Below are 11,861 nucleotides of genomic sequence, written 5' to 3' on the forward strand. Positions count from 1 at the left end.
GAAGAAAAAATTCAAGCCTCAAGGTACAATACTGAAAGATTCTATGGCCAAAATGTTGAGTGATACAGGAAACATCAAAGGAAGATGGAAGGAATACAGAGTAACTGTACCAAAAAGAACTGGTTGGTGCTTATCTATTTTAGGAGGTGGCATATGATCAAGAACCAACGGTATTGAAGGAAGAAGTCAAAGCTGCATTGAAGGAATTGGTGAAAAACTAGGCTTCAGGAATTGATGGAAAACCCACTGAGACATTTCAACAAATATGTACCATGCTGCAGACACTTACTTGTCTATGTCAAGAAATCTGGAAGACAGAATACCTGGCCAATTGATTGGAAGAGATCCATATTTGTGCTCATCCCAAAGAAAGGTGATCAGAAGCATGTGAAAATTATGAAACAGTATCACTAATATCACACGCAAGTAAAATCTTGCTGAAGATAATTCAAAAATGGCTGTAGCAGTATAATGACAGGGAACTTCCAGAAATGTAAGCTGGATACAGAGGCCGAAGTGGGACGAGGGATATCATTGCTGATGTCAGATGGATCTTGGCTGAAACAAGGAATACCAGAAAGATGTTTACTTGTGTTTCATTAACTATGCAAAAACATTTGACTGTGTGAATCATAACAAATTATGGATAACATTAAGAAGAACAGGCATTCTAGAACACTTAAATTGGTGCTTATTAGGAACCTGTACATAGACCAGAAGGCTGCTGTTGGAACAGAAAAAGGGGATACTGCAGGTTTAAAATCAGGAAGGGACTGTGTCAGGGTTGTATCCTTTCACCGTACTTATTCAATCTGTATGCTAAGCAAATAATCCAAGAAGCTGAACTATATGAAGACGACCATGGCATAAAAATTATAAGAATACTCGTTAACAACCTGAGACATACATAAGATGCAACCTTGCTTGCTAAAAGTAAAGATGACTTTTGAAGCACTTACTGATGAAGATTAAAGACTACAATCTGCAGTGTGGGTTCAACTCAACGTAAAGAAAATGAAATCCTCACAACTGAACCAATAAGCAGCATCACGATAAATGGAGGAAAGACTAAAGTTGTCAAAGATTACATGTTACTTGGTTCCACAATCAATACCCACAGAAGCATCAGTCAAAAAATCAGATGATGTATTGCCCTGGACAAATCTGTTGCAAAAGACCTCTTTAAAGTGCTGAGAACCAAAGATGTCTCTTTGAAAACTAAGGTGCACCTAACCCAAGCTTTGGTTGTTTTCAACTGTCTCATATACACATGAAAATGGGCCAATGAATAAGGAAGACTGAAGAAGAGTTGATGCTTCTGAGTTATGGTGCTGGTGAAGAATACCAAAAGTGCCATGGACTTTTAGAACTAACAGATATGTCCTGGAAGAAGTACAGCCAGAATGCTCCTTGAAAGCAAGAATGGCCAGACTTCATCTCACCTCCTTTGGCCATGGTGTCAGAAGTAACCATTTCCTGGAGCAGGATATCATGCTTGGTAAAGTGCAGGGTCAGTGAAAAAGGAGAAGGCCCTCAATCAGATGGACTGACACAGTGGCTGCAACAATGGGCTCAGGCACAGCAGTGATTTTGAGCCTGGCACAGGACCAGGCAGTGTTTCATTCTGTTGTACATATGGTCCCTATGAGTCAGAACCGACTCAATGGCACCTAACAATATACACTAACCGCCAATCACTGGTTAAGGTCATAGTGCCCAACCTATGTATTGAGGTGCCCTGGAAATCTGAATCAAGCACAAAAAAGGCAATGTGAAATATATTCAATTTTTAAGAGGAACACAACAATTTTGATATATGTCAGGCACTATAGGAACTACGAGCATGAGGTTAATTCACAGTTCCCCACTAGATCATATTATATTCCTTCAGATGACATATTTTTGAGAAGCTGAGTTTTCACAAGTAATGATAGAAAATTAATGTGCAAAAAGAAATGAGGATGATCTAAAACATTAGAAGTTATACTGCCAAAAGGCACATGTATACATTAATAAATTAATGTAGTTATTTAAAGAATGGAATAAAATTTTTATTATTATTCATGAGTATCATTTTCTCAAATAGTTACTAAGTTATTTGGACACAAATTATTTGGACCTAGTTATTCCCTACTTCACCATAAAGAAATAAAAAATCCTCACAACTGGACCAGTATTGTGGCTATAACAGAAAACACAAGTGGATAGCTTTAACAAACAAATTTACTCTTTTATAATTTAGAACGCTAGACATCTGAGTTCAAAGTGGCCACTCTATGGGCTGGGTAAAGGCCCCTTGACCTTGGACTTCCATTCTGCCTCCTATTCCAGTCCCACTAGAGCTGGAATCTTCTTCTGACTCAGTAGCTGCTGGCTGTTAAGGGTGATGAACCCAAAATCAACAGATAAAATGGTACAGTCCTAAGATTAGCAAACAACATGGCAGGCCACTGAGATAAAGACTCAGCCAAACACAGGATCCAAATGGACCAAAAGCTAGAGACCTTCCTCAAAGCATCTCCTTGTGTACTGGAACCAGGCCATACCCTGAAGGCAACTACAGAGGTGCTCATGGCAGATATCCACCATGGAGGAATTCTCATTATGAGGAATAACTATCTAGTGGCAGAGCACTCAAAACCAAAGCCTAGTCAAGTTGGCACACAACCTGAAGCACCAGAGATATACTGCACTGGGAAAATCTGCTGCAAAAGACCTCTTTTAACGTGTTTTAGAGCAAAGACGTCACTTCAAAGACTAAGGTGTGCCTAACACAAACAACAGGATTTTCAATTGTCTCATATCCATGTGAAAGCTGGACAATGAATAAGTTAGACTGAAGAAAAACTGATGCATTTGAATTGTGGTATAGGCGAAGAATAATGAATATACCATGGACAGCCAGAAGATGAAGGATATCACGTTTGGTGGAGCACGGAGTCAGGAAAAAGGAGAAGACCCTCAACATGATGGATTTACACAGTAGCTGCAACAGTAGGTTCAAGCATATCAACAACTGTGAGCATGGGACTGGGCAGTGTCTTATACTGTTGTATACAGGATCATTACGAGTACAAACCAACTCGATGGCATTTAACAAGAACAAGCTATATCCTAAACTTAACTACTACATATGTCTTTTGGTGCACAGGTGCCATGAAAAAATTACTAAGACATTCTGTATTGACTGCTTCTGGGTGAAATTTTTTTCTCTGGCAATCTTGCCTACTAGAAATCCCACAGGCATTTGGAAGTTGGCCGATAGGTAATAGCACTGCAAATTAGAGTCATTTTTGTTACAATGAACTAAGAAAGGAGGTTATTTCTAACCATCAATTCTCAAGTTTGAAGAACTAATGCCAATCTTATTCCCATAGAGCTGATTCTGACTCAAAGCAAGCACACCCTATAGCCCTATATTTACTAACCACTACCAGTATGTCAGTTTGTCATACTGTGATGGCTTGCGTGTAGTTGTGATAATGGAAGCTATACAATTGCTATTTCAAATATCAGCAGAGTCACCAGTAGTGGAGAAGTTTCAGGGTTATTTCCAGACTAAGATTTCAAGAAAAGCCTGGATGAAGATCTACTCCCGAAAATCATTCAAATGAAACTTTATGGGTCACAACAGAATATTATCTGAGTTGCCTTTTTGCACCCGCCATCAGGGGTTATCCAGTCATTGGAGGAAAATATCATGTTTGGTGAAGCAGAGGGCTAATGAAAACAAGGTATACCCTCTATGAGATGGACCGGTACAATAGGAACAAAAGTGGGCTTGGCTGAAATATCACGTCCCTGAGAGTGAGGATGATGGCACACATTTCATTCTGTTGTACATGAGTAGGGGTTGACTATCTATGGAAGCTAGCTGTCTTATCTATCTAAACTAAAAACAAGTACACTTGCCAATAAAAACTATCAATACCTCCTTATATATATTTCTGGAATCTGTTAAGAACTTGTTTAAGCAAATACCAAAATATGTATGCCTGTATCAATAAAGTGAAGATGTCTGATATTGTGTCATTTAAGCACTCAGCTGCTAAGCAAAAAGTTAGTAGTTCAAAATACCATCCAGCAGCTCCATAGAAGAAAGACCTGATGATCTTTTTCCATAAAAGATTACAGGCAAGAAAATCCTCTGGGACAGTTTTACACTGTTATATGAAATTGATCTGAAAACCAACTCAAAAGCACCTAACAATAACAATATAGTATATTTAACAATGGTAGTAACACTCTGATTTGTGTTTAGCTTTAGAAAGTAATTATAAGTCAAAAGTACTTAAATCACTTTTTCCTTTGTCATCCTTCCTGCATCTTTGTTAATATATACTGACCAACTTGGGGTCTTAGCAATAAACAATTCACTCTAGACAGTCCAAATAAAGATATGTGAGCAGAGTTAGAAAACAATTACAGATGCTACATACCTTAAGACAGATAAAGTAGGAAATCATTACCAACTCCTAGGCCTAAAGGGCCAACAACAGGAGAAATGAGAGCCTAAGAGGCCAGTAGACCAAACTCATTCAGCTGCTCGATAGGAGAAAGACGTGTTTTTGCTTCCATAAAGACTACGGCCTAGAAAATCCTGTGGGTCAATTTTACTCTGTTATATGGGGTTGCTATGAGTCAGAAGCAACCAACAACAACAGACCCCAGACTTTTCACTCAAGACAAGATTCTCTAACTTGTCATGTAGTTCACTAGCCAAGGACTAGAATAAAAGAACGACTCAACGGCACATAACAACAACAACAACAATGGCTTTTTTCACCCTTCTATGACTCTCTTCCCACTTTAAACTAACCTTTTAATATCCTTTGTCCTTGGTTCCTATGTAACTTTAGAGAAAAACAGTCTGGTACAATAGAATACCACACTGGATTTTGGCAATTAATTTGCAATATAAGGAGTCCTTATAAAATTCCTCTACACTCAATATATAATAGATCTTAGCCTTTGTAATAAGAAAAATTACCCTCCCATTTGCCCTTTGTCTACTGACTTTCCCTATAAAATACATGTCATATAAAAGATGTCTGCTTTTCATTTAGATATAGGTGAACTTATCAATCATTTTTTATAATGTATAGAATTTGAGTAAGAGTTAATAAAAAGATCTTCCTTACTCCTAGGTTAGTTTCCCTGTTTTCTTCTAGTGCTTTCATTCTTTCTTTTTGCATATATTTCTGTGTGTGTGTGCTATTTATTATTTTTGCATTTAAACTCTTGATTTTCCTTCCTTTTACTTTTTTTTGGTGAATATGCTAAACATTAAGTTAGTTCCTCTAGTCAGGATTAGTTCAAAAATATATTCAAATAACTGTTAGCCCCTCTGCCCAATAGCCCAATCACCTCTAAACATTCTTCCGTATTCTTGCATACTCTTTAAGAAACAAATCTCATTATTCTCTGGTTTCTCCTTTCTTTTGCGCAAATGAAAAAATACATATGTATATTCCATTAATTCCCCTTCTTTCTTAACAGAAAAAAGTTGCATACTATAGATATTCTTTTATACTCTGTATTTCATGCTTAAAAATTTACTCAAAAATTGCTTTCTTGAAGGTTCAGGGACATGATTTCATGGAACATCCCAGGTAATGGGCCTAATACCATTTTTAGTCCTGTCCTCCTAGATCATTGCGTGCATGGGGTCTTAAAAGCCTACAAGCAACCATCCAAGGTATAAAAAATGGTCTCTATTCACTTGGAGTACTAGAGGAAGAAAGACTCAGGAAAAGGAGAAGAAAATTGAATGTGTGCCTAATTGTTCCATGAACAATTACCTCCTTTGCCATGAGATCAGGAGAAATGGATGGTGCCCAGCTACCATTCCTCCAATAATAATTAAAAAAAAAAAAAGTGGTAAAATGTGGAAAAGAATTCCAAAATCTCAAGCAATCAATCCTTTCTAGAGCCACTGAGGTTGGATGAACCCCCTTAAACTACTGCCCTGAGAAAATCTTCAAAATTTAAACCAAAAGTATCCCCTGAAATCTTCCTTAAACCAAATACAGTTTACCTTAAATAAACTATTAAAGAATGTTTGTCTTGAACAACATGCTCTTTTAAAATCTATCTATATGGGATCAAATTGACAAAAGCAACTTGAAAGGATCGAATAGGAAACTTAGGGGATCATGAGTTCATGTTAACAGGAGAAGAACAATTTGGAAAAGGACAGTGAGATTGTTGTACAACTTAAAGATTGCAATTAATGCCAATGAATTGTACATATAGAAACTGTTGAACTGGTGTATATTTTGCTGTGAATACTTTCAACAACAATGAAAAAGTGTGTCCTGGAAATTTCTCTGTATCAGGTCACAGAGACATTAATCATTCTTTTTTACATTGTAAAAAACCCTTATTGTGTAGCTATACCACAGCTTATTCAGTCATTGGCCTGAATATGAGCATATATATTGTTTCCAATATTCTGCAGTCATAAATAATGGTGCAAATGAATAACCCTGTCCATTTATTTTTGTATTGCTGGAGAAAAATATTCAAGGCAAAATCTCAGAAGTAGAATGGTCTAAAGATGAAACAAAAGAGTTGTAGCAATATGCAGTCCAATCAACAATGTAACAGAGTCTGTTTTCTCACAGACACTGCAAAAGAATACTGGTATAATTTTTAATTTTCTACAATTTGATAGGTGGCAAAATGGTATCTTGGTGTAGTTTCAACTTGAAAGATTATTTACTGAAAATGAATAATAACCTTTTGTAAGTTTCATTATCTCTTTTACTAAAGTCACAGATATATGTAGTTCTATTTCTGGACTTTATTCCATTGATGCGAAAAACCTATTTGTTTTCTTTGTTTTGGTAATTATATTATGTAAGTATGAATTTGTGCCTATTTCATTAAAATGTTTTCAAGTCAGTTTTGTCAAATGCCCTTTGTTGAAACGACAATCTCTTGAGTACACAAATGGTCAACAGAGAAATGGACAATGGACATGAATAGAGAATTCACACAGAGAGTAGCAGAAACAGCTCTCAAACTTCACACATAGCAAAATAAAAATTAAAACACCACTGATGATAAAGTCATTTTTAAATCATTCATAAGACATATCAAAATAATTTATTAAAATATTTTGTTGAAAAGGCTGAAAATGTGCATTCTCATAAATTACTGATTGGACAGCAATTAGCTTTACTATTCTTATGATAGCACTGAGAACTTCACTGCACTATTGGTATATACTTCTTTGTGCCTCACAATAAGGCCTCATTTAAAAAATTACACATACTCTACCTATCACATCTTGTGGGCAGAAACTGTCTAGATAATCTTTGTACACACTGGCACAGTATGGACACAAATAAGCAAGTCTTCAAAAATCGATTTGATCCGTGACCTTAATAAAAGATTATTATACTATATTTGAAAGCAGACAATGGTGAATTACCAAATTTCTCACAGTATAGTATAATTTAACTTGTTAAAATTAATCTATTCAAAAAGTTTTTTAAAACTGGAAACTAGCTAATGAACTAAAAATAAATTTTACTTTAAATTAAAACATTATTTTGTGGATTTCCAAATGACTCTAAAACTCAGGAGTGATTCTGATACGTATGTTACCTTAAGCAAATTATTTGAGCTTGAAGTACTTCATTTATCAAATGAGACCAAAAATACAGGAAAGGATACTAAATAATTACTATTAGCAACAAGTATCACTTCTAACATGAAATATAGGTAAATAAGAGTAAATATAGATATAAAAACTTAAGCACTCAAAAATCAATTAAGAAATTCATTGAAATAGATTTCAGATTTCCTTTATAATTTGAAAAAATACAGAAATGTAAATTTTGTAAGTGCAAAATTGATCCAGAACAAAAATGGAATAGCCATAAATAATTTAACAATGATTTTTTCTGTCAGAAAAAAGATTACCATATAATTGCAGGATGAATTATATATGACTAATGTGAGGTAAAGTAAAAGTCACACTGCTGGACTGACAGAATCAATGTACATCATTTATTCCATCATTCTGTACCTCGACATCCTGAACACTGGATAAAAAAGTTGATTAAATCCAGAAGTGCGATGTCCCTGTCTTGTTTATATGATTCAATCCAGTCATCGACCACGGACTGTGGGAAAAAAATATGAAAATGAAAACTTCAAAAAATGATATATATAACAAATAAATTTTAAAAAAAAGTTTTTGTGGGCTTTTTTGTGTGTCTGTGTGAAAAAGAAAACGACTTACCTGATATGATTTTGCTGTAGCCAAATAAAAGTAGAAATTGACTCACTTTTAAAGATCAATAAAAGGAAAAATACTAGGTCTTAAGAATTTATTCCCACCAGAGCACAATAAAAACCTGACCTTACTAATCCCAAGAAGTACAATAAGCATCTGTACCATTAAGCATTGAAACCATGTCATACAAATAACAAAAAAAAATTAAATTAATTTAAAGACAGGAATGCAGAGATGAGAAAAACAGAGGGAAGAATGTGTCACATGGAAGAGATGGGAAGACAGCTTTTCATCGTTAGGATCGTAATTGGGGCCATGAAACCAAATGTGCATGAAATGTTGAGAGTAAAATGAATCTGCTTTGTAAATTTGTACCCAAATCAAAATAAAAAATTTAACAAAACTATTAAATTAATTTAATTTTTACACAGATATACATTTTCTAGATGAAGCATCAGAAAATCTATTCTACTAGTCATATATATATATATATATATATATACACTGTACATATTAGATGTAGTTTTTTGAGGTATACAATGATGGCTCAGTATTGAGAAACTAATGATTTGATACATCAAGAAAGAAAATAAAAAAAAACAATATTGTAAAACCTGAAAAAGGCATCTGAGGGGATTTTCAGCAAGATGGCAGAATAAGCAGACAAGCTAAACAGATACTCTGCAACAAAGAAACAAGAAACCAATTGAAGTAAATACAAAAGATAATTATGGAATACTGAGCTTTGAAGGGAAGGACAAAGAAGTAGAACTAATAAAAGAACCTGAATGAAAATAGTCAGTAAGGAGACAAACAGAGCTACAGACTGTCAGCTGGCCAGACAACATGGCCAATTTCAATATTTATAAGTGGCATTCTGATCCAGGCAACAACCTACAAATCAGCTTTGCATGCCAAGGATTACATGGGCAATTGTACTATTGGCTGACAACCAAAAATGAAAACAGTAAGTCCACAGAGCTGTGGACTGTTGGCTGCGGCTATACTGAATAATTACAAACACCATGGCCATTTTAAATGTTTGCAAGCGGTGTTCTGACCTTGGAAACAAGCTAAGAATAGGCTCTACTTGTTGAGGAGACCACAGGCAATCAAACTAGAGGCTGACAACTTGAAAGGTGCAATAGTCCCCATTCCTTCTGTACCCCACACCCTTTTGGTGAACAGAGGCGTGGTCATCACCAACCTCTACCCAACTTCTACACTGAAAGGAATTCCAACCTTGTCTGGATGCCCAGACAGAGCCTGGGTGCCTGCATGTCCCCACCATCTTATTTATCTTTGTTGCAAAATTCTTTCTTTCTTCTCTTTTGGTTCTTCCCATCACTTGTTTTTCTTTTGGCATTTTCTCATTTCTTTATTATTCTTTATCTCTTGATCTTGTCGCTTATTCCCCCCTCCCCAGATATCGTGTTTCTTATCTCTTTGTCTTTTTCTAAAATTTTTCTTTTGACTTATTTCCTTTAATTTTTGGTGACTGCTGCCATTTGTTTATAATGTTTATGCCTTTTTGTTCTCTTGCTTTTATTTTCTTGGTGTTTATTTTTTTAGTCTAAGCAGGTGAGAGACAGCAACCCCACCCACACAACCCAACCACATCCACACCACATGCAGCCCCACCCAATGGATGAGCACTACCACTTCCTTCTACAACAACTGAACAACAATAGACAGCAGGCAATAAATGCCTAACTCACTCTAAATGGCTTTTGAAGAACAGCTAACAGAGATGGTTCACACACTCTCATTCTGTACCACACCCATCAGGAGACAAGTGATGAGTACCGAAGTCCTAATGAAAAGAGACGAACAAAAGCCCTGGTCACTCACGCACATCCTATTAAAACAATAAAACAAAAACCCAGGCAAAGCACATCAATATACACTCACCACTTAAATATAAATAAAACAACATCAAAATGTCTCACAGATAAATGAACAAGCACAAAGCAAGATAAGTAGTATAAACAAAGGACCAGGATACACTCAGAAAATATCTCTGAGGAAGAAGCAGCACTGGAACTGCCTGATAAGGAATTCAAATTTATTTATATCTAGGTACCTTCCACAAACTGAGAAACAGACAAGGAAAACAGTGAGAAAATTAAAGAAAACACAGACAAACTCTAAAACTATTTAGGAAAACAATGCAAGAACAAATTGACAAAACAAACAAAAAATTAGAAAACCTACAAAAACAACAAATAGAAACCCAGAATATTAATACTGAGATTTCAGAAATACATAACACACTGAATGGATAAAGTGTAGGGCTGAACCAATTTAAGACAGAATGTGTAAGACTGAAGACAAATACTTAATACTACTTTGTTAAGGGATCAATCAAAAAAAAAAAAAAAGATGAAACAAAATGAAGAGAGTCTAAGAATAATGAGAGATACCATCAAGAGGAATAACTTGCATGTGATTGGAATTCCAGAACAGGAAGAGACCAATAAAACCACAGAGAAAACTGTCAAAGATTTGTAGGAAGAGAACATCCCTAATATGATAAAAGAGAAGAATATATGCATTCAAGAAGTTCAAGGTTCCCCAAAAAGGATACACCCTAAAAAGTAAATCACTGAGGCATATTATAATCAAACTCATGAAAACCAGAGACAAAGCAAGAATCCTGAGAACAACACAGGAAAAACAAAAAATTACTTACAGAGGGCAACCAATCAGACTAACCTCTGATTTCTCAGCAGAAACCATACAGACTACAAGGCAATGGGATGGCATATATAAAACCCAGAAAGAAAAAAATTTATAACAAAAAATTATATACCTAACAAAATTGTTCCTCAAATATGATGGAGAAACTAGGTTATTTCCAGATAAAAAGAAACTAGAGAATTCACTAAAACCAGACTTAGAACAGATGCTAAAGGAAATCCTTCAGACAAAGAACCAACAACAGCAGACAACAACCAAGGATTAACACACATGACAACATAACCCAGAAACCAACTCAATTATAAAGTATTCAAAGTAAAATAAACTTACAGAACTATAAAAAGGGAACCAGAGACAACAATCGGTAAAAGAAGACAACTACAAACCAAAAACAGGGAATAGCATACATACAGAATTTCTAAATAGAGAGGAATCAAGACAACTGCAAAATACAATAGACTATTCTAAACTTAGGAAGAAAATAAAATCACACGGTAAAAAATAAAGCTTAGCATCAAAACAAAAAAGAGAGGGGAAAAATATTTAGCAAATAGCAGTGAAGGAAATGGCAGCAAAATGCATAAACAAAACAACCTCATCACAGAAAGTTACATGCAACAAATAAATCAGCAACACCAGGAAAATACAAGAAACAAAATGATAGCAATACATTCATACTAAGTCACATCAAAAAAGAAGAGGCAACATCAACACCTTAACCAAACATCTCCAACAATTAGAAAAGGAGCAGCAATAAAAGCCAACAGTCACCAGAAAAAAAAAAAAAAAGTAATAAAGATTTGAGAAGAAATAAACACAAAATAAAATGCAACGATAGGTCTCTCCTCGTCCAGAGCAAAGAAGAATGAAGAAAACCAAAATTCATGGAAACAATTAGTCCTAGCAACTGGTA

General features: G+C 35.2%; 1 protein-coding gene across 1 annotated transcript in view; it reads right to left on the reverse strand.

Annotated features, from left to right (window-relative positions):
• Positions 1-11,861, reverse strand: part of STAG1 (stromal antigen 1) — a 528,154-nt gene that overhangs the window by 403,789 nt on the left and 112,504 nt on the right. The window contains exon 4 of the mRNA XM_007937169.2: positions 8,039-8,135. Coding sequence (XP_007935360.1) covers positions 8,039-8,135 — 97 coding nt within the window. The remainder of the gene's footprint in view (positions 1-8,038; positions 8,136-11,861) is intronic.

This window comes from Orycteropus afer, unplaced genomic scaffold (assembly GCF_000298275.1).
Source record: "Orycteropus afer afer isolate SDZICR_OR568_19922 unplaced genomic scaffold, OryAfe1.0 scaffold00003, whole genome shotgun sequence".
Lineage (NCBI taxonomy): Eukaryota > Metazoa > Chordata > Mammalia > Tubulidentata > Orycteropodidae > Orycteropus > Orycteropus afer.